This window comes from Chroicocephalus ridibundus, chromosome 6 (genome assembly GCF_963924245.1).
Source record: "Chroicocephalus ridibundus chromosome 6, bChrRid1.1, whole genome shotgun sequence".
NCBI lineage: Eukaryota > Metazoa > Chordata > Aves > Charadriiformes > Laridae > Chroicocephalus > Chroicocephalus ridibundus.
Window position 1 is genome coordinate 2,997,897 of NC_086289.1, and position 24,618 is coordinate 3,022,514.

General features: G+C 42.0%; 1 protein-coding gene across 2 annotated transcripts in view; it reads right to left on the bottom strand.

Moving 5' to 3' along the window:
* DOCK1 (dedicator of cytokinesis 1) overlaps positions 1 to 24,618 on the bottom strand; it is a 323,879-nt gene that overhangs the window by 55,202 nt on the left and 244,059 nt on the right. For both annotated transcript variants that reach the window (XM_063338334.1, XM_063338333.1), the window contains exons 33-38: positions 22,013 to 22,161; positions 12,551 to 12,636; positions 12,208 to 12,364; positions 9,344 to 9,384; positions 7,946 to 8,036; positions 3,949 to 4,068 (exon numbers count right to left, since the gene is read on the bottom strand). In XM_063338334.1, coding sequence (XP_063194404.1) covers positions 3,949 to 4,068; positions 7,946 to 8,036; positions 9,344 to 9,384; positions 12,208 to 12,364; positions 12,551 to 12,636; positions 22,013 to 22,161 — 644 coding nt within the window. The remainder of the gene's footprint in view (positions 1 to 3,948; positions 4,069 to 7,945; positions 8,037 to 9,343; positions 9,385 to 12,207; positions 12,365 to 12,550; positions 12,637 to 22,012; positions 22,162 to 24,618) is intronic.

The window sequence follows — 24,618 nt, forward strand, 5'->3', positions numbered from 1 at the left end:
TAGTGTTAATTAACCAACACGTAAGCTTAATATTTTAAATAAAATGTTAAAATGCAGTACTTCTCTATTGCTAGTATTGCATTCAAGATGTGTAAGATAGAGCCATGGCTGGAAACCCTTTAAAACAACTTGCTGTATTCATTTGGAACGTGGTCAAACGCTGTATCTTTGCTCTCTGAAGACTGTCTCCGTCTTTCACAGCTCTCAGGACAGGCTTATGATCTGGGATATGAGCTGGACACGAGCCTCGCGCTGATTTTTGGCAAACCGGTGAATTTCACCACTATCTTGTTAAATGGAAGACAAAGCCATTTGATACCATCCCGTGAGCCGGAAAAAAGACATTTTAAGCCAAAGCATGGCTGGGTAGCTTCAAATACATACTGGGTAGTTTCAAATATTTTGTGGTTTGTGGCTCCAGTAAAACAGCAGAAGGTTTTTTTGGGGGAGGGTGGGGAGGAAGGAAGAGCAGTAATAAATGAGCAGCATGCATTTATTTATATTTTTTCTCCCCGGGACCAACGCTTTCAATTTATGAAGGAGCAGCAGAAAACGCGTACTGATTTATAGACTGCGGCATCCACCGGGAAACGTGAAACACGTTGCGGTTTGTACGTTTTACCGAGCAGGAATAAGAGCGCTGCTGCTTCCTTTACGGCTCCAGAGGCCAGTCAAGCCTGTTTAAAGATGATATCTTATCTTCATCAAGGACGCCGAGTAATTCCTGGCTTCAGCAGTTCATTAGCACTGACTAACATCAACGGCTTCACACCGGCAAAATTTCACCCCCTTCCCTCATCACTTTATCACCACCACTATTTTTCCTTCTCATCCCGAGATACTCTCACCTCCCAATTTTCAGGAAAGCCCTCGGATTAAGGGCTTTGTTGAAAATTACAAAGCTTCGGCAAAACACAGAAAGAGCAAACACTTCAGAGCAGTTCAAAGGATGGGTGAGACCGCCGTGGTAAGCGTGAGGATAAAGCTTCCGAGGGCAAAAGCCAAGAGAGATGGAGATGAGACTTGGAAGTGCAACACAGCGAAGAATAATAATCTAGGAGAGAAAACCAGGGAAACCTGGAAGCAACAACATTTCACTTTGGAAACAAGGAGCTTAGAAGAGTAATGAAAATATTACTAATAAGGAACCAAATCCATAAAGTAGAACAGCTGCAAAATGCAGAAGTTGTATCTGAAAATGCCAACGCGCTAAAGGTGAAAGGTGTACGTCAGCTCTACAGGAGATTGGTTTTAGGACCAAAAGGCAAATGTAAGTAAAAAAGCAAGCTTCCTAAGAATAATATGTTAAAAAATAAAAATCAAAATGAGGAATCTTAAATGGATATCGAACTACAGACAACAGGACTATTCACGGTGAAGGCTAGTACTTTGTTCTCAGTCCAAATGAGACGCCCACACTCCTGCTTTCAGTGCAAGCCCACACTCCGCATTATTAAATTACAAATTTCTCAGGCTCTTCTGGTCTAGAAGCGAGAAGTCCACTCCATTCCAGTCTGTGGAATTCTGGATTCTAAATTAATCTCGCCATGAATGCTAATATTTAAGGATTAAGCCTCATGGTTGGTCTTCACTTGAAAAGTGCACCGTGCCTATCTCTTGGGAAATCACTCTGCTAAGACAAAGGGATCGTGATTTTTGAGAGGCTGAACTACACCATCCTTTAAAAGAAAAAAAAGCGCCAAAGTTTTCAAACAAAATGCCACCTTTTAGGAAATCCATCTCCTCCATTTCTTCTACATAATGTTTCTAACCGTGTTGACCTCCCCTCTCAAGCCCACCGCTCCCGTCAGGCAGGCCGGAGTGGAAGAGGCACAGTCTCACAACAACTTTAAAACAAAACTCCCGAGCTCTGTAAGAGACATAGCTGGGTAATTATGGTAAAAAAAAAAAGACAAATTGGTTAGTGTATTGGTACAGCCTTCTAAAAATGCCCAGCAAATACTGCTTCAGATGTGTCACTGATCATGGGACGGCACAGTTAAAGTAGCTGCTGGACTACATCTGCAAACCGCATAGGTAAATGTAAGCAGTTGATTTAACCTAACTTCAGAACATCCCAAATGAGAGGATTAACTTAATTCTACGGTGGAAATCTCAACTTTGAGCTTCCTGACATTTGAAAATTCATGTAAGACGCTTATATTCTCAGGGTATATTGATTTTTTTTTTTTTCCTTTTCATTGAAAAATACGAAAATTTATCACCGACTGGAGCGATCAGAAAATGAGAGAAGACACACCTGTAACTAGGAAAGAGTGCTCGAAAATGAATTATCTCCTCACACACCTGAAAAAGCCACATGGGAGTCCTGTGATTTGAGTTATGCAAAGGAATAGGAATAAGTGATCACGGCGGCCCCTTCGATATCGCTGTTCACTAAGAATTTTTAAAATAACGAAGATTCAGTTGTTTAACCTAACTATGAGGGAAAGGGGAAAACCACAGCCTTTTCAGCGCTGCTTCTTTTGAAAGCAGGCAGGGCCTTCTCTAGCTGTAAAATCTGAAAAAATGCAGAAGGGTTATTCAGTCTAACCACAGTCGAGCGCGGATGCCGTGCTGGGTAATGGGGCGCAGGCTGAAAAGTGAGCAGCAGGTATTTTGCCTGCTGTTTATATAAACAGCTCATTAGCGCTATCAGCAGAAATGGGTGGGTACGACTTGAAGACAGACTGTTTTCAATATAGATTATAAGACGCTGCAGCTTTTTATTTACAGCTAAAACACCCTGGCCTGGTGCTCAGAAGAACAATTCCCACCGCCTGTGGACTAGCACCATAAAAGACTAACTGTGAAGCCATAAAGACGTAAAACAACAAAATAAAAACAAGCGACTTCTGGCTTTTCCTTTCCAGAGAGGAATGTAATATTAAAATATACTTTTAAAGCGGCTACGACCCTAATTCTAACAAGGTTCTCCTTACCCACTGTTAAAGGGTTAGTAAAAGCTTTTTGGGTAGCAGGAACGTGCTGTGGAAGCCAATGCTGCCCACTGCAGAAGCTCCAAGGCACCCACACAAGCCCCACGCTGCCTCTTTGGGTGGCCCGGCTCTATCTCAATCTGGAATTACAACTTTTTAACCATCATTTATTAACAACTTCTAAATACCGCATTCAAATAAGGCATAAAATTTGACCCTTTAAGCAAAGCTTATATCGAAACACTAATCTGATTCTGCTAAAAACTTACTTGGAAAACATGAGCTGGTTTGAAAGTATTCTAGTTCTACGAGAAAATGACATTTCCGTTTGCACTACATTTATGCAACAAGGATTGCTTTTAAAAACCGAAGTACGCGTTCCTGAAATATTAGGCAAAGAGGTTTCTACTTCTATATTTAAACATTTTGTGCATGAAATATCCAAACACTGGCACACCCCCACATCTCCCACGTTGAACCCCCCTCACCTCTGTGGACAGGTAACAGCAGCCCTCTCCCCTTCCCACCACGCAATGCCAAATGCAAATTCATCTTGCAATAAAAGATGCAACTGCAGCGAAACATCTTCATCTGAGAATATTTCTGCCTTCTTATGATACGAATCACAGACATCCATTCTCTGAGGGAATTATTTTGCGTACACGAGAAAAAGCAAGGGTAGCTGAAGGACTGCATTCGCTATTGCAATTGCTGGAAAAAGTCAGTCCCCCACATTACACGCATCGCTTTTTTATTTTCCCTGTGGCATCATATGCACCCTTAACACAGCAGTTATAAATGTACCATTGATTTTTTTTTTATTTTTTTTTTTAGTATTATTATCTTTAAGCGCTAGCCGGTGGACCGTTTACATAAAGCACTCCAAATAACTCGTAGCAAGTTTAAAGCTCCCCGAAGGTCACTTGATGCAAACCATGTTTACTATTCAACTTGTAAGTTAGAGAGAAAAGCAATGAAACGTATTTGTATTTTTTTCATCCCTTTTTACCTTGCCCTTGTCAAAGTAATGGATAATTTCTTGATATAGTTGATCTTTCAACTGTCCTTGAGTAGCAGCCTGGTATCCATCCCGCTGGGTAAGATGTGCTGCACACGCTTCTTCTGACCACTAAATCATGGAAAGAGGAGGGGAAAAGCGAAAGCAAATCAAAAGTTAGGAAATATGTCAGAAAAATTAGGCTAAATAAACCACACATTTTTATCTAAAGAAGTGACACCACACCTAATGCACTAACAAAGATTTTTTTTTTTTGCAGTTGTGTACTTTGATTCCCTGGGCAGAAGGACCATTGATTCAACTGCTGTAACTGGAAGCCAATCACATCGATCAGCTGGAAGGAAGTTTCTTGAGGTGGGTTCTTCTCAGAGAGTTTGGTGACTTTGGCTCGCTGATGGGAACAACCTGCTGGATGCAGGTTTATGTTGAGAGAAGCCCCTGAAGGTCAGATACATCAATACAAACGGAAAGGACTGCGGGCACAGAAATTAAATGGCTAAAATTCATAGAGAATGTTTGGAGACATGGAAAAGCACAACTAAGTTTATACGGCCTGGCTGCAATTAGTAGCTCTTGTAGCAAATGCTGAATGGATGAGGAATAAGGCAAAGATACTAAATGAATTTTCCCTTCGACCTGAGAGGACCAAGTAAAAGCCCGCTGGCTTTCTCCCTTGCACCACGAAGGGACAGATGCAACTGAAACCTCTGGACTCCAGCATTCGTATCACCTGTCCTTCTCCTCCCACTAATATTCCCTACAATCTACCCACGGATAGTACAATACTGGAGCCTTTTCCCTAGACAGATGCTAATGCTGGAGCCCACCTTTCCATAGCTGCCTATTTTCATGAGGCTGGCAGGAAATTAATACCTCGGAGAGTCACAAACCTCTACCAGATCAAATCACAAACCTCCATTAAATCAAACGAAACTTCTCATAGATTAAAAAAAAAGACAGGGACAGGAGCTCCAATAGGACTTGTTGCCTTAAGAAACCAAGTTCAAAAATTAAATTAATTAAAGAGCTTTTCACTTTCTTCTCTGAAAATCAAAGTTGCTATAGAAGGAGAACGGCCCACAGAGATAGAATAGTGTAACTTTTGGAAAAGAAGAAATTCAACCAAAGATCAGCAACTCAGATTTATTGACAGAATTGCTGTTCCATCATCCAGTTTTACCTACTGTACGTTGTTAAAGTTCACCCAGTTACTTAATTTGGCCAGAACGTTTGTGTTTGCCTAAAGCAGACAACTTTGACAACTTTGTACCGCAAAGCCGTGTTTCTGAGCAGCACAAACGTCACCCAGTCTGCAATGCTACAGCATTTTTTTCAACCTCCGAAGAGCCGCAATCTTCTGTTAGTTTGGAACACCTTAATTTTGACTAAATGGGTTAAAAAATAAAACTCTCTTTTGTTAAGCGTGCTTCATCAGCTTGCAGGGATCCGGAGAAAAAGATGGTGGCTCTCTCTCCGCAGAGCCAGCCTTCTCACAAATATAAAGGTGAGATTCTCCAGAACTCTCAGGCTTGACCTAAACGTGATCCCATTAAAATCACCGTGAGGAAATACATGCCAATGACGAGCGTCATTGAAAATCCTCTCCTCAAGGTTTGAGAAAAAAAACTCCATTGCTTGAAGTTACAGACACCAGAATTTTGCTGCTTCTCAAGCGACACTGAGCTCCTCCATCCACTGCTGACTACTGGTAGTAACAGGACAGTGTGTTAGACAGATCGATACACTTCTATAATAAAATAATTCCAAACTGTAACGTAATTATATTTATAAACAACCACCCACTTAGTGATGAAAACCTGTGATAAATATTACCCTTATGTTTGACATCTTGTATCGATTTGCATTAGAAGAAAAGAAAACTGGATTTTTGTTTCCAGTAAATTAAAGGAGTGCATTAAGATACTCATCTGGTCCCTGCAGACATTCTGTAAGAAACACTAAAATTGGCTAAACTCGAATGTAAGCTCACATACAGCATATTGACCAACAAGTCCAAGCTGTAACAGGTAAAAGTTTGAATGACATTTTACGGCATGGTTCATTCCATCGTTTTTCCAGGAAAGGCAGCACCTGTGGAAGGGAATGAACACTTGATCCTCTCTAAAAGGCTCGTTCACGTGAAGCGTGATGAAGAGGAATTACACAATTTGGCAGTCCTGTTTTATGTCCCTCGAGGGAACAAGAGACATCTTTAGAGCCAGATTCAGCGAGTTACTTCTACCCGCAGGCGACCGTGGGCAGCCGTCTGCGGGACCGAAGGTGTCAGGGCCGTCTCCGCATGTCTTTGCCCCCCACCGACACCTCTGGGCACAGACAATGTCATTCCCAAAGAAATGACTGCATCCAGCAGGCTGCGTCCAACAACTGCCCCGGCTTTTAGTAACGAATAAAGGTATTGCTACAGTGCTTTTGCACTCCACATGAATCTTACTGATGTCTTCTTGGGTAATAACCCTCTGTTTATTTTTAAATACAGTAAATGCATTTCAGAGTGTCTTAATTTAAACTGCACATGTACGCTCTGCATCATATTTAGTCTCATTACAGCTTGGATGCAGTTTATTTGGTTTTGAGGTAGGAATAATTCTCAGCGCATCCGTTAGAAGCATTTCATTTAACACCTTCCACTTCCCAACTTCTCAAAACAGATATTTTATACCCGCATTTCGCTTGGGATTGCTTAGATTAAATCAAGGATTGCTAAGAACAATTCGCTGCTTAGAATGAGATAATATCCCTCTACGAAACGGGGCCCCATTAGCACAGTTTCTGCAGTAATACCAAAGGCTTGCAATAATACCGAAGGTTGCACACACTCGCCATAGAAATAGGTTATTTCTCACGAAATATTTCTCTGAAATAGAATATTATTTATTATTCTGTCCCTGACCCAGACCCGTATGACCACGGGTGCTACCATCCTTGATGGGAGCAGAAAGAGACCCAGGTCTCCTGGAGAAATAAAGATTTCCCTGTGGGTGAGGTGTGAGGAAGAAGAATGGGACCAAAGCAAATGCTTGAGAAAATACTAACTCTTATCAAATTCAGATTTTTACTTTTTCTATTGACTACTTTTTAAAATTAAAACATAAACCCCCTTGCTAGTGATTTGGTGATGACTAGGCTACATTAAACAAGCGATTTCATGACACAAGCGTCTGCTGTGAAGCGCAGCATCCTTCCATACGGTCCCGCCGGGAACGGGGTTGGCTCACGCTGCACATTAGTGCCACAATCACCTAAAACGAGATGTTAGGGACAACACCATCTATCCAGAAAGTCTTCAGTGAGATTAATGCTTATGAAATACGGCTTCGTTACATTTCTGACTGACACTGCGCAGTGTTAAAAACTCACGTGCTTTATTTACGTGTACTTTGTATAGACGACATTTCATTTATATATATTGCAGGTTACACCAAAACGTTCCCTGAAGAATAACAAGATGGTTACGCCTCTTAAATGTGCTATGAACTGTGTAACACTGCGTTAAAATTACACGTACCTTTTAAAGACATGTACTTGGAAAGGAGACCATTTGAATCTCTCTAATTTTCCGAAATCAAAACTGAATCTACAGATACCCAGGAGCACTGGAGGACAGTCTCCAGCACTCCCTCGTATTGCCTTTGCAAAAACAATTCTGGGGAGACCTGATTTATTCAAATACGTGTTTAGACGCATTACATCATTTTGATAATTAAAAGAAATTCAAATAACAGCTTTGCAATTTATAACTTGCAGTCCTGACTTGACTTATTTCAGCTGAAGATGAGTAAAGCACGCCCTGGCACACACGGATGGCAGGGAGCTCCTTTTACACGCGCTAAAGAGAAAACTGACCTAAGAAGCAGCCCCTAGTCGACAACCGGTTTGAAGTGGAGACGTTCTAAAGGCCGACAAGCAATGCTGCGAGCGGTTACTGCTCAGATGGTTTTCAAATTGCGCAATGTGTTTTGGTGCTCACCTTAAGCAGCTTCGCATGCAGAAGCAACGTGTAGGCAGCTTCCGTATAGTTATCGCATTCTTTGTGCAGGTCACACAGCTTGTACAAATACCTGCAAGTAATAAAAACAGTGGTTCTAAAAAAAGGTTGGTTCTTAAACGTTGCTAAATAACTTATTTTGAAGACTAAAACAGTTCAACTCTATCTTCAAACAAGTAAATATATATGGGTTTAATTAAAGCTCGTATATCTGTGTGCAGACAACCTTTAGGACCATTTGCATCTCCGTTGTGGTTTTTTTTCCAATACAAATAAATGACTTGTGATGCCTAATGAATCCAACACGGGTTTTGCGCAAGAGATATTGCTGTAATTGTTATGGATACAGATATACGTCTTCTTCCTTAACTTCAGCATCATCACACCTCTGGAAGGGGATATTCTTCATTTGTTTGTTGGGTTTTTTCAGTGACAATTTAAAAAGAAAAAAAAACAACAGAAAACTATTAAAATGACTTTTTGAAAAAGCCGAAGAAAATACAGAACTTTGATATTCATTATGACACGCTGTAAGTTTGTCAACAGAATTAGGAATTTGGGTGGGGGTTGACAGTGAGAGACAATTTGTCTATGAAGAGACGCTGAATAGGGCAGACCTACGACTCAGAACTTCACGTTTGTCCACAGTTATCAATCCTGCCTTTTTCTGGATTTTATTTTCTTTTTGCAAATTAATAAAGCAATCACTAAAACCATTTAAGCAACAGGAAGCGAATTCACAAATGAAAATTCTTCCAAAAAGGTAACAAGCACCTGAGAATGAATTCATGAATAATATTTAGACACCTAAAATAGCAGTAAAAACACAAGCTTCATCATTTTAGCACAACGGTCTAGCCAATTTTAAGCCAAAGTACAAAGAGACGACCAGGAACCCTGAGGTTTACAAAAAGCACAACAACGCATTTCCGTTTCGACTTTGCGTGAAAATAGATTTTGAAAGGTTCCTAAAAGCTTTAAATTTAAAATAAGTATCAGTCTTGGTATTATTTAATAGCCCTTTTTACCCCAAGTCACGTATTTTATACCTCACCAGGAAGGGAAATTATTTCTTCGCTCAGTTTTCTTTTGACTTGCTTATTTTTCTCACGTGACAACACTCAGGAGCATTTCAGTGTTCATCACAATATAGCTGCAGGAGGTGGAGAAGGGGGACAACAACAATCTCACGACTAATTTCTAATGCTCACTGTTCTCACTGAAGATAAGCCCTTGAATAAACTTTAGGTTCAGAAAAGGTATGGTTTTTCATTACTTTTTATCCTCCGGCCCCCAAGTGACTGCTTAATATGAACTTAATTTTCTCCAATTACACTACAGTAAGTCAAGCAGAGTTTGTCACTGGTGGTGTTTACAAACCTTATGTACATTTCTTCTCTCTCAATCTCCTTGTAGAAATTCTGCAAAACAACATAATTTTGTTACGAAGTCTTTGATTTCACAGCCTGGAATGCACACAGAACATGCTCGAAATTAAAAATTCATAATTGCGTAATATCAACCTCAAAACCGCAAAATGAAATTTGCCTCTAGACATGGAGCACAACTTATTTAACTTATAAAGTCTAATGCTGTGATGTTTCATGATGTAGCGTATTAGGGCTTATGTCTCATTGCAAAGGTTAAGAATTTGCAAGAATAGTACTGCTAGAAATTTGCTTCTGGCATTTGCAAGTCACACATCATTAACCATTTTCAGTTGAAATTTCGTAATATACAAAACCGTAATTTTTAAGCAACAGTTGTTCTATGGATTTAAAACTCTGAGCCTTAGTTGAGCAATACATCATCTGCCCTTGAATTCTAACAGTTTCTGTGGAAATAAAAAGTTAGATTAGTGTTATTTATCTGGTTTCATAAGCCACACATTATCATCACCCTCTTCAGAAATGTCTGAATGCCTCCGGTCTTGAGATAAACTAGTTAACACTACAAATATTGTAAATGCGAGATATGATAAATTGAGCGAGATATTAAAGGCATTTCTGAATCTAATTTAAAGTTTCCCTTCAAAAGTTAAAATACATCTAAGAAAACAAAATACAAAGAAATTTCTCCCTCACCGAATTACAATGATGTTTCAACGCTAAATTAAACCAGTCTTGAGTAGCCACTACTAGATGGCCAAGCCCAGTACTAACTGATGCACAAGCCCTTCAAAGAGAACGTAAATACAAGACAGAATCCACATACCGGAGTTGGAAATGACGGATTATTCAGTGGATATACCATTCTAGTTGAGTAACTGCTCACTGGTTTTGAGTTCAACTCAAAAGACAAACTGAACCACATGGAAAATGTCTGCTGTTTTTTTTAGTTGTGTTTTGTTTGGTTTTTTGAAGTAGAAGAGATTTCCGAGTTTGGTGGATCAACAACGTAAACCCATTTTACCCTAATATTGCTGACAGCTCCTCTGCCCTTCTGATGGAACTCCAGAAGCAACATCCAACCAAACAAACCGGGAAGAGGCTTGGGCAGCAGGTTGGCACTGACACAAGTGACATTTACTACAGTCCCCTCTCCCCCAGAATGCCGTCCCTGCTTCTGCCCCATCTTTGGGTGCAGGTTCCCAGGTCCCCCTCGTGCCATGCTGGCCCACACGCTGGTGGCCCTGCCGCGAATGGGCCCACAAACTGTTGGGGATGAAAAATAACTGGCGGGGAAGAGTGTGAGCTTTCAGCAAGATCCTTCCTGGGATCTGCTCTGCTCCCTTGGTGGCATGTTTGCTTTCACCAGGATTGTCGGGAGCAGCAACAAGCAGCTGAGGGAACCGATAAGGTTTTCTTTTATATTTTTTTTTAACATCAGCACTGGCTTAAATGCATATCAAAACCTCTGACTTAAACTATAGTCCATACAGACAAACTTAATCCTGTGAAAGCCTCTGCATCATTAAAGTCCCAATTAAGAACTCTTTGAGACCTCAGGTGGGAATTGTGCTGAGTATCAGCCCTGGGTTGGATTTTTGCAAAGGCGTAAATTTCACTTCAGGTGCCGGGAGAATGATGAAAAGACTGAGTTGGCCCTAGAGGGCAAATGGGACTTTAAAATCAAGCGAAAGTTTTAAATCACGCCTACTGAAAAGGAAGGAAAGTTCTGCCCTGAGATGCTTTCCTGCATTTCCCGCAGACTTCGGCGGCCGGGCTGTGTGTGGATATCTCACGGTGATTTAACCCGACAGCAGTAAATCGCCTACAAAATTTATCCTCTGCAAACACTCGAAAAATCCAGATGACAAAAATCAGCATCAGGAGATGCTGTTAGAGACACTGAGAGAAAACAGAACCAAGCCCCAAGTGTGCCATCGGTCCCCTGCCCTTGGTGTGGTGAGAATTAGCAGGAGGAGACTCCCAGTATTACGACGACGGGAAGAAGAAATTAATTCACCTTCCGAAGGAAATCTCCCCAGTTTTATAAATTATTGTCATGTTTTAGAGCATATGGTGTATGTGATTTTTTATTTCCTACCTGGCCTGGTGTGAACTGGCAGGGGTTTCTAACTCAAATTCCATTTAATGTTGAGTCCTACTGGAAAAAATCAGATCTAGCCAGTACTATGTTTGGGGGTCTCTAAAATTTATTTTGGCATCGTTTTTCCATGTGCACTGATTTTATGCTAGTAAAATCCCACACACTAACGCTTCCACCGAAGAGCATGATGTGCGTGCTACGGGGACAACTCCTACTGTGTCCAGGTCTCGCCCAAACGGACACAGGTTTGCAGTATAGAGTAGGTACTCCAGAATTTCTGGAACTAAGAGGAGGAAATTTCACATCAGTAAGGAAAACAACCCCAGCTTGTTCTGCTGTGAACGAAACAGTAACGCTCACATTTCTTCACAAATTTAGAATATGGAAGCCGAGCAGTAAGCAGAATACAAATGGGATTGCAAATGCATGAAAATTTCGGTAATAAACCGCCTATTACTCCAGAGTTCTATATGTCAAAGTGTTTTTCTGAATAAAGTTGTTCATACATCAGTTGTAAATGTCAATGAACAGCCCTCAAAAATCAGGCCCTGAAACATTTCTTCTTAAATTTTTCCTCAGAATCAGCTAAAGAAGTAACCACCCATGTCTCCATAGATTCACTTTCATTAAAAAAGGAAAAAAAAAACCCCAAAGTATTTCAAACTTTCATGATAACCCCAACACGGATCTTTTGTTAAAGGTGTAAAATTAAGAACGCAGTAACCATTTCAGGCTGGCGACTTCTTGCTTACCAGCACGTTGACGGTACAGCTCATGCGGTTCTCCTTGTTCTCGTCGTGCATTATGGTCCTGTAGTCCAGCAACCTCTCCATCAAGCGGACAACAAGTTTCACGAAAGTTTCTCCGCTCTTAGCGAGGTATTTGTGTTTCCTGCAGTGCTCCAAGAGACTGAAAAACCAATTACATTCGCCTTGTTAATCACACCCAGAAAAAACCTTGACTCAGGTGCAATTTTAAATATTGTGCATCATTAACAGATTTTAATTATTTCTGGGCTACAAAGTTCATTGTAGTCTAATTGCTCTCCCTCCTGACTTTACTGTGACATAAATCTCGCCGCTGATCAACACTTACATTTTGTCAAATAACACTTTGTACTGTTCATCTCCTCTGCCTCCTTCCACTTCATGATCCAGTTTCGTGATGATCTCATTTTCAAACTATAATTAAACAAAGCAAGCGTAAATAATCAGATGGCAAATATTTCACTTTATTACTGTAGCCTCAATGGTTCACAGATTGGCTGGGTATCTCGGAGAGACGGTTAGCCACTATTTCAAAGCTTGATTGACTTTAAGAGATTGCAGTCTCTGGCATTAGGCTATCCATGATGATGGGCTGTCCTACAAGGACTTTTTTGCCGAAGAAATCATCGGTCATGTTGTTAAATGGCGTGTAAATATTTGCATTACGAAAAACTAAATAAGGAGATTAATGACAAGAATGAGGGCGGGGAAAAAGAGGACACACACAAAGCCAGGGACAGAATGTCCCCTGCAATAACGGTAATAGCAACAAAAGTAAAATGCAAAAAGTGCTGAAAGCTCTGTGAGAGAGGCTGTACAACGCCTGAGGCTGGAGAAGGCAGGCGGCTGCACATCCCAGCACCGCTCACATCCCCTCGCAGCACACAGACATTGCCTCACAGTGGGGCCCAACTCAATTAACAAACCTGTTAATAAGTCACTGCAAAGGGGAAGGAAGTTGTTTCAAACAACTTAGGAGCAGTATTTTATTTGTACAATAATAAAAGAACGCAAATTAAGTGGGCATTAGAATATACTTTAAATGCAAAGTGGTTTTTTTGATGATCACCCAGGGTTTTACCCGTTGCTGTCACATCCCCTCGGGCCCAGGTTGGGAAGCAATGAGACCTGTGAGCGCAGGAAGGCTCACTCTGGGCCGGCTGCTACGTAACGAATTGGTCTAGTCATCTAATTCCTAATTCTTCATTAACTAAGCACAGACATCCACGCCATTAGTGACACAACCTATTGTCAAGACACCTGAGCAGAAGAGCCCGGGCGAGACGGGAGCCTGTGGCAGGGCCCTGGGAGCCCATTGGTCAGAGTGGGCGGTTATTGACAGAACGGTTTTTCTACTGTCACTTGCTCAACTCTGCCGAGGAGAAGCAAAGGGCCACCTGCACAAGAACAAAGCCTACTAACTTTTTGTAAATGTCAAGAGATGTACTTTGCATCTGCAGTTAATATTAACGGCACATAATGTACGAACGAAAAAGGAATGGACTGTCTGTAGCTGCGTCTGCTTCCAGACCCAGGACACCCTTCCACAACCGCCGGGCTCAGCCGCAGCCTACGGACCTGCTCCTGCACCTCTGTTCGAGCCACGAGCTTTCCTCCCACCTCTTGACTCGTACCAGTAAGATAGCAGCATTTCTTGTTTTTTATAAATTATTTCCACTGATCGAAATATCTACTTTAGTGACAACAGTATTAGCTCCTCTGTCAAAGCCATCAAACGCTGCCCCATCAGTAAAAGGGCTCTCTGGAACTGGAGAGGGCAGGCTTTTGGTGAAAGCCTGTAAGCAAAATTAGACTTTTGTTAATTAGAATCATAAAATTGTTTGGGTTGGAAGGGATGATTAAAGGCCATCTAGTCCAACCCCCCTGCCATGAGGAGGGACATCTTCAACTAGATCAGCCCCATCCAACCTGGCCTTGAATGCCTCCAGGGATGGGGCATCTGCCACCCCTCTGGGCAACCTGGGCCAGCGTTGGACCATACATAGCATAAAACATCTCTTCCTCACAGCTAGCCTAAATCTACCCTCTTTTAGTTTAAAACCGTTACCCCTCATCCTATCGTAACAAGCCCTGCTAAAATGTCTGTCCCCATCTTTCCTGTAGCCCCCTTTAGGTAATGGAAGGCCACAATAAGGTCCCCCCAGAGCCTTCTCTTCTCCAGGCTGGACACCCCCAACTCTCTCAGCCTGTCCTCACAGCAGAGGGCCTCCAGCCATCAGATCACCTTCGTGGCCTCCTCTGGCCCTGCTCCAACAGGACCATGTCCTTCTTGTGCTGAGGAGTCCAAAGCTTGACACAGCACTGCAGGTGGGGTCTCAGGAGAGCCGAGAGGGGCAGAATCACCTCCCTCGCCCTGCTGGCCATGCTTCCTTCAGGATATGATTGGCTTTCTGGGGTGCGAGTGCACATTGCTGGTTCATATCCAGCTTTTCATCCACCAGTATCCCCAAGTCTTTGTCAGCAGGGCTACTCTTTCACGGGGAACAACCGCAAGGAGGCAACAAGGACAACCTCAAAGACCGTTGCAGCAAAGGTCATGTGCTAAAGATGTAGCTGATATCTATGCCAAAAGGCAAAAATCACAATCTACGTCCCAGGAGGAAAAAAAGTCCCTGCAGAGAGCCCATGTTCTTCTCAGCATTAACTGTAGTAATGTTCACTGCATGTTCCTACCTTCAGATGCAACCCCAGACTTTTGGTCCTCTGCATTTGAATTGAGAAATTTATTTTTACACGCTCTCTGGCAGCCCCCCAGAATTCTCTTACAAACAGAGAAAATGCCCTCTGCTCTGAGCTCAGTGACGACAAGCTATCATGATGAATGACGGCAGAAGAAGTCCTGCTCTCTTACCGCTCGGAGCAAATTCAGGGTACAGTCTAACAACGTGAGCCGTCAGGAAACCTGAACTACAGACTGTATCACGCATACAGCGGTAAAATCAACCAAGTACCCAACCAACAGTTATTCTAACATAAAACAATTTTTATTATTATGCAACACTCTTTTAAAGATGAAAACCCCAAACCTCGGATTAAAACATTTCAAAGGTGCTTCAAACGATCCACAAAACGCCAGAAACACTGGCTAGAAGAGACCTTGAAGGTCATTTGGTCCAACCTCCCAGGTGATGCAGGATCATTGCCAATAGTAGATCAGACCAACTGTGACTTGCTTCGCCAAGCACTGAACATCTCCATGGATGGACAATTACACAGCCTCTCTGGGCAACCTGTTTCACTCCCTCACTACTTGCCTTGCGAAGAAATGAATGAAAAGTGAAGTGAAATAAGGGTTTTAATACAATGAATCCATTATTCAAAAAATGACAGGAAAATGGGAAAAGGAAGAATAATGCAATCCACCCCCTCTAAGAAGCAAACACAAGCTGAAACACGTTCCCGTAGTACAAGGACGTGTCAAGTAAACCACTGAGGCAACACAATGATGAAACAAAGAAGTCACAAAATTCATGTTCTTTAATGAGACCAGAAAGAAATTGACTTTCTATACCGATGTGAAAAATGACACTTGTTGCCAGCGTGAGCCCTTTAGGTGGTATATTTTTTAGCAAGAGATTACTCATAAGAAGAAGAGCAATTACATTTGTCATACAGGATCTTGAGTATCTTCCTGATATCAATTTTACTTAGATTTCTGTAAATCTAGGCTTTGTTGGGCCATTTCCCTAATGGCCCTCTTGGGTTGAACGGAGATAGACTTGAGGCATTTCTGGGGTTTTAAGGACTATTAACAATATCTTTGCTCTTCAATCATTCTCGATACTTCTTGAGGAACCGATACGATGCAGATCATGCAAGCCAGACGACTAAACATTATTTCACACCGTTAAAATTCCTTCCACGATCTTTCCACAGGAGAAGGTTTCATCAACACAAGTTGAGGTTTATAGAGCTACTGTCTCCCACGATGGGAGTAAGAACGTGGTCTGGGAGCTGCACAAACTAATGGCTCTGGGACACCACATCTGGCATCCGTTGATAAAACCATAATTTTTCCTTTTCTTCCCCCCCCCCCCCCTTAAAGCATAAAATAGCACAAAGTAGTCCTGCAATTATTGTGATGGAATTTACTCTCAAGTGAAGAAGTGCCAAATTTTCCGTGTTTACTTTACGGCCAGTGACACTGGCTGAGGCTCCTTCTGGAGGCTGCGGGGGTATATCTGGCACCATCAATAAGTTGAGATTCCTGTCTTTCTGTTGACAGTGGGAGCTTGAGGGGTGATGTTAGGAAGATTACAGGAAATTATTATCAACTTTTCCTTACAGTTGATCGAGATCTCAGCTTCCCTTTAGGATGTGTGTTTGAACTTGAGGAAAGAGTATATCCACTACCTCATCTGTCTGTTACAATCTCCCATCTGGAGAAAATAAATCAATGTAAGCTACCTAGTGTCTTCAAGTGTCAGCTCAAGTAATCGCTTTTGGTTTTAGGTTTACCTAAAGTGTGGTCGGGCTATATTTGTAGCACTGACTGACAATTTAATCTAGCTGTAGATGAGGAGGACTTTCAATCCTCCAAGCTGCTATAAATTTGTTTTGATACGGGATAATAATGGATTTGCCATATAAAGCTGAAGTGACAGATAACACCACTAGAAATTAGTCCTAACGCAGAAATAGCACACAAGTACGGCAGAACTTTGTTCGAAGGCTGCTATGAACGTTGGTGGTAATTCCCACCAGTTTCATCTGTTCCCTTTCCTATTTCCCCACAGCGTTCTGGGAGGCAAACAGCCATTTAATATTTGGTGATTTTTGGAGGTCTCTAGACTTACTGCATTGCCTTTCTCCCTTGCTCGTCGGGTGGGGTGAGAGAGGAATATTCTCTAAATATTCCAATATTCTTGGAGAACCGATATTCTCCAAAAGGCCAGAAAACAAGAAAAACTTACACGTTTACATTTCAACCGCAGATAACTACAAATGTTACTTATTGAAATCAATCCTGTGTGTGGGCTGACTCATTTGAATTTGCACGCTCTGTGGGATTACAGAGGAGAATCTGCAGCATCACAGAAACTTGGACAAGCCATCAACTTGTGTTCTCTCTGCAAATCCACGGCACGGGGAAAGGGCAGTTAAGACAGGGCTCAGAAGTGGTAAAATGACTTAATAAGGAATTACGGGTTCTAAAAGTCAAAGGAGACTCAGATAAACTAGGTACTTCTCATTAAGGGGAATGATATCAATTTGAAATTCATTGGTAGCCGACATGAAATTACACTGCAAGTAAAAATCCTGGTATGACCATCTCGATGATACTAGGTTTCATTGTTAAATGTTAGAAGTGAATTAAAAGGGTTTCCCCTTTATTTCTTCTGGTCTTTACTCATTTAATTCTCTTCACTACTTCAGCTGCACCCATGGTTTTATTTAAGTAATCACAGGCATTATGCACTCACTTATTATGCATTTCTATATGATTCTGCATTATGCATTCATTGCTTATGTATTTCTATATCGGTTTTCTATCTTTTTGGCTATGGTTCCATTATCCTAAAGTGTCATTCCAGTTCGCAGAAAGCAGGACAGATGTGCTGCTGCATTTCTGGGGCTCTTTCCTCAGATTGTTACTTTTACACAACTCTAAGAGGGTAAGAACACATGCTGGAGCCTGTATGCTGATCTCGCTGACGCTAACGCCACCAGACACTGATGATTCCCCTTAGTAATGCTGTGCAGTCTGAGAACTAGACATATGGGGCTTCTAATTTCTTCTTGCTCGCTACTGCGGAGTGGGGGCGTGCACCTCTCAGCTTCGACTTTGAAGGATAAGGGTTCTTCCTTCCTTCCTACTTGATGAGAAATGTAATTATGCTGGGGAAGACAGGCTGGAGTAGTGCTTCTGACTCGGTCCCTTACCTTATTTTGCTAATAGGTTTTTTTTTTAATAGTAAGCTAGTTCTACTAATTACTTTGTGCCAGATCAGCTAAAAGAAATCATATGATGATGCAGTGCCATGAGCCAGGGAGAACCTACCCAGCACCTCCTCCTGCCTCCTCCCACTTCCTCCACGCTCTCTTTTGGACCAGTTCCTGCACTGGCACCGCTCTATGAACTCGTTCAACTCAAAACAAGCAGAACGTTACCTCAGCAGTGACACAGGTCCAGAAAAGGTAAGTTAAAAGTTCAGGGGAAGAAACAGGAGTGCTCGTAGGAAACGGAGCCAGAGCGAGCGACAGCTGGAAGGAACAGGCAGCAAAATCAAGAGGTTGGGGTTTTTTATGCTCCAAACTCCACACTTCAGCTGAATGATTGTTTCGTGATGAGCCTTCTCTCCTGCTGTCACCACGGGATCCATCACGCTCACCTGACCAGGCCTTGCACAATCCAACCAATTCTCTTTCATCGCTCCTGTGGCTCTGACATATTCCCTTTGATCTGGAGGGTTCGCGAGTAAAACAGGCAAAGGGAAAAAAGCCGAGCGGAGAAAGAGGCATTTTCTTCTATAGGGAGCTTCAGTCCCGCACTGACTTTAGTATCAGATTCATGCTTTGAGGTACAGGATACTTTGAAGCCTTATATAGGCTTCAAAGCACCTTAAGAGGGAGAGGACAAAAATGGGCAACTCCAGCTTTTAATTCAGTCGGCTTTTAATTTAGTTCCGTAAAAACCAGAGGAATTTCTGTTTTTTCCCAGGGCTATATATACTGGAAGAACAAAACCCCCCATTCTGTCTGTTACTGGTTTTACAGGCAAACCAATTCATACCGAAATTAAAACCGCCATGGGGAAAGCTGTCTGTTTGTAACACAAGCCATCACCGCAATAGAAGCTCTGCAAAAAATTTAAATTCCTCCCCCACAAATCATGAGGTTTATACATCTGCTGGAGAAGCAGAGCCAATCTAAACCCCTGTTGATGTGACTAATAAGGTTAGATAACTGCATTTCTGGCAGATGAGTTTAACAGCAGCCAGCCATTCAATGTTGAAGATCTCTTTGAAAGCAATGCTGGACAATGGTAATCGGTAGTTGCATATAGGTGACATAACGCAGTACGTTACACCGACACATTAAGTATGAAAGCTTGCCTAGGTACTGGTAATAGCTAAATTATTTTATAACTACTTTTATTACTTAAAGACAAAAGAGACAAAAAAGATGAGCTGGGAAGCTCCAGGCCTGGCAGGCCCACCTCAGTTCCTGAGGAAACCATGGAGCAAGCGCTCATGGAAGTCCAGCAAGGGAGAGAAGGGGATTGGGAAAAGCCAATATGGATTTATCAAGGGTAAATCACATCTGAGGAACCTGACTGCCCTCTGTGATGAAAGTATCTGCTCAGCGGATAAAGAGCTGCGGTTGCCACAACCTGAGCAATACATTTGATACAGTCTCTCAAAACATTCTTGCTGGAAGTTGGTAAGACACAGGCTGGACAGATGGATTACAAGGTGAGTGGGAAAAGTGGTGAAATTGCTGATCTCCAAGGGTGGTGGTTTCATGGCTTTGACAGTTGGAAAGACAGCCAACAAGAAACTGTGTGATATTTAAGAAAGAGAAACTTAAAAGTCCTGAATCTGGGATGGCAGAGTTGCAAGCAGCAGTATAAGACACTCTGCTGGAAAGGACCTGGTGGGCAACAAGCTGAACATGAAGCAGAAACGTGCCCCTTCAGTGGAGGCAAAACGTGTCCCTGATTGCACCAACAAGAGCACAGCTAGAGAATCAACAGGATTATTCCACTTGTTGGGCTGGAATACTGCATCCAGCTTTGGTTCCCCCAGCTCAAAAAAGACATTGATAAATTGGAGATGGCCTAATTGAGGGCCACCAAGTTGAGCAAAGTATTGGAGAACCTGGCCCGACGAATGGTTGAAGGAACTGGGTTTGTTCATCCTAGAGAAAAGCACACTCAAGCCTTCCAAGACCTAAAAGGTGGTTATAGAGGAGATGGAGTTACTCTGTTTACAAGGGTGCACAGTGACAACACAAGCAGCAACGGGCACAAGTTGATTCAAGGAAATTCCATCTGCATAGAAGAAAAGTCTTGAACGTTGGAACAGGTCACCCAGAGAAGTGGTGAAACCTCCCTCACTGGAAATACTGAGCTTCAGGTGGCCCCGGATAACCCAAACGCAGTTTGGACCCGATTACTTCCAGAGGTCTCATCCCAACTAGCCTGTCCTACAATTCTCTGCTTTTCACAAGCTGGGATCTTCATTCCCCAAAGACCACGCTGAAATACTCAGCAAACTATATAACTACATTATCTGCAAAACCGTAAACGGACAGATTGATTGTTCCCCGTTAGACATAACTGTTCACTCCAAACGGACCGAAAAAAAGGTTTATTACCTCCGCACCTGTCATATCAATGCTACGTCCATAAAGCAAGACGCTATACTGACACCAGAAATATATGTTGAGTATGTACCATCCAAGACATCCCTGACTTAAGCAGGAGGCATTTTTCTTCTCAAAAGGCAAAAAGAATTTGCGTGAAATATTTAAGACGTTCATTTATTAAAATCACCCAACTATTCCACGCAAAGCTGCTTTCCTTCTGTCGAGGAAATATAGGTCCATAAATTTAGCTATAAAGTTACCCTCGGATTTTTCATGATCCATATAATCATACAAATAAAAAATGACAAGCAACAAAAGAGAGCATCTGACAGGAAACTGTTTAAACGGCATCCCAGCAAGCATTTCAATCTTTACCGTATCATCGGAGTCGAACATATGAAAGAATGATTATGCAGTGATTAAGATGGATCCAAAATACAGTTCACAACCTTTCCACACACCATCCAGCACAAAACAAATCAAAGTAATAAAGCCGATGCCATTTCCCTTGCTTAAGTCTCGCCACACGGATATTCATCTACTCTGGCTACAGATTTATTAAGAGCTGGTTACGAATAATAGTTCACAAAGAAGTATGGAAAAGGGTAAGATTTTCATCCAAGAAAGATGAAATATAAAGGGAGATATATTTATTTGCCCTTTAAATGCCAATATAAAGGAAAAAAAGTAAACAACACATGAATTATTGCAAAATCCACAAGGTCGTATCCTGAACGGTTAGAAGTTTCACAGTGTGAAGGAGCTGCGTTGGCTTACACCATAGCCCGACCTGGCCTAACTAGTCTTACACTCAACCCGTAAGGCGAACTTTCGAGGGGAAGAAGGTCAAACGAATGATGTTGGGAAACTTTCTTTCATTCCACTTTTGTCTCAAAAGTTGATGCTATCAGGGTTAAGATTGTGGGTGCCTATTCAAAGACTTCCCTCAGCGTGTTAAAATAAAATAGAATAAAAATGCCACACTAGTATTTTGGATTTTGCAGTGTCTACTTGGCATAAGAAACACTGACACTGACTGGATAGCTTTTTTTCCCCCTCTCCAAAATCCATCAAATGGTAGAGTATCCAAATTGTAAGATACTAGAGATGATAAACCCTTAAGGGTTATAGTTTCTTTTGCCACACTATCAGGCTTCCTTTATGTCCAATTTCACTCAGCAGCAGACTCCTTTTCTGAGTCACAGGGAAAATTTAAGACATCTGTCTTTGCTCTCCTTTTGTAGCATAAAGAAAGGTTTCATTTACTTCATGCAAATTTTTCCCTCAATAAGAATTTAAAACCCACATATGCAAACTCTATAGCCACTCAAGAGTTATAGAAAATCCATAATTATATTATTCTTTAGAAAAGCAAGAAATAACAAAAACTCTTATGTTTTTGTCAAAGAACAGTTAAATCCTTCTCACAAACTTTAAATATCCGTAGCTCGTTGCTTACCATCTGGAAGCTTCTAGTAGAATGAAATTCACACTGCATCATATCAAAGAAGATGGGGATTGTAGCTTTCCGAAGTTCGGTTTCAGGGATAAGCGTCATTTCTAAGATAGGTCCCACCATTTCTGGGATGAACTTGATTTTATGCTGACCTTTAAGGGAAAAGACACATTTCAGAGTTAATAAACAGCCGCTGACTTTGGTAGAAGAGAATCGTTATAAAAGCCGTATAAATAAATTCTTATATAGCGTAAGAAAGACTCTACTAAGACATCTATTATTTATGCCACAAGAGGAGAAGTATGCGATATGCATAAAAGCAAATTAACAAGAGTTGTTCAATCACTAATCAAACTGGAACTCGCCACATTTTCCATGAAGCGCCCATATTTGCACACTGATATTAAGTTTCAAGGCTTTTTTTTAAAAATGCAGCTTCTGGTTGGGAGCGAAGGAGGCTAAAAGGCACATCACTTGTCTTAACTTATTTAGACTTCTGTATCTTCCACAGCGTACAAAATGTTCTCCATGTCAGTCTATCAAAGTGTCACCACGAGTGCATACTTACACAGCCTCGAGACATGAAACTACATCTTACCAAGCCGACAATATGTCTTCTTTCTTCGAGAGCTGATCTGACTGGCAAACTTTATTTCACGTTTGTCTTCCCAAGACAAAACCGCACCTCCCCCAACCCTCCCCGCTACGCTCTCCGCACGAAACCTTAACAGGAACATGGCACCTAATAAATATTGGACTAGTGCAAAACATCTAGCTGCTGTTCATATTATTAGCTGAAGCGCAGAGAATGCAGGTTACTCGTTCTGCAAATTGTCTGTTCGACGACTCCATGGTGTAGAGCAGTGTAGGGGAGCACCGCAGAGCTCCTGGCAGAGGACTCGATGGCAGAAGTTTAGAAAATACAAATGCACTCCCCTCTCAGCAGCAGGCTGGATTCATTTGAACGTTGCTACACACCGTTTCTCAAAAGCGCAATGTTAATGGCTGTATCCAGCCGGGCTCATACGCTGTTTATGCATCCACGTCTGTGGTCCAGCCCGGACTTCAGAGCTGAGCTAATGGAAGGAGCCCTCAGCTTCCTCCGTTTTAAGACTCTTCTTTCCCATTGCAGTTACCAGTGGTATTTTCACACCAAAAGGGTTATCAAGCATTGGAACAGGCTGCCCAGCGAAGCGGCTGACTCACCAGCCCTGGAGGTACTTAAAAGATGAGTAGATGTCCAAGTCATATGAGGAGAGGCTGAGGGAGCTGGGCATGTTTAGCTTGGAGGTGGCTGAGGGGAGACCTCATAGCCCTCTACAACTCCCTGAAAGGAGGGTGTAGAGAGGTGGGGGTTGGCCTCTTCTCCCAGGTGAATAATGACAGGAGCAGAGGAAAAGGTCTGAAGTTGCGGCAGGGGAGGTTTAGATTAGATATTAGGAGGAACTACTTTACTGAAAGAGTGGTCAGGCACTGGAACAGCCTGCCCAGGGAGGGGGTTGAGTCACCATCCCTAGAGGTGTTTAAGAAACGTCTAGATTTGGCACTTCAGGGCATGCTCTAGTGGCAGAGATTGTAGGTGGTTTCGTTGGACTTGATGATCTCAAAGGTCCTTTCCAACCATGAAGATTCTCTGTAGCGCTTAGAGATACGGTTTAGTGATGGCTTTTGTCAGAGTTAGGTCGATGGTTGGACTCGATGATCTGAAAGGTCCCTTCCAACCTGGGTGATTCTACCATATATGACAGAAACAGATTTTAATTCATTTGGATTCCACTGCACTACACCGGTACAGCAGTAACCATGGAAGTCTTTAATTAGCAGATTCAATTCTGACCAGAACTAACATAAATCTCAACAAATGTAATCAAGAAGAAATCCTTTATTAACAAAACACACTACTTTTTTTAGCAGATATAATTTCAGTTACTTGATTTAGGCAAACTTCAGAATCCTATTAGCATTAGCAATCCTATTAGGGCAAATTAATACTCTACTAAAATTGCTACTTTGTATGACGCTGCAACGCTGGCTGTTGGTGAGGAACATCAAGTGAGAAGCGTAAAGCTTTCCTCTGTCTCTCTTACAAGTATTATTACATTTGGCCTCTCAGGTGACAGTTTTCTTGTATTATGCCCGAGAAGTGTCAGAGTCAATATTTCAGAAAACAAATGATAGTGACAAAAGTTATTCGTCAGGCAGAAATTCAATGTTATGAAGTTCTCCGTGTGCCACGGTGGGTTTTTCCATTGCTTCAAGCGCAGGGATTCCCTCAGAAAAGTAACTAACATCTTTTGAACTTCAGACGTGAAAAAAAAGGTGAATTCACAAAAGAAGATTTTATTTAAATCTTTACTCCCCAGTCCTATTCTCCGGAGGCACATAAACTTCTTGCTGAAAAAGGGAGTCACTGAAGAGGCATGGAGAGCTGCAGACCTCATCTCCCAGGTGCTCACCAGCACCTCTGCCAAGGTGAAGAGGACTCGAGGGCGGCCCCACCACCCATGAAGCTGTACCACACGCACCCACCCTTCTTGCCGTATTAAGAGGTTTTAATTAAAGAGAACCGAGAGCTTCTCCAAATATGAAAGCCAGAGGACTTGGGGGAA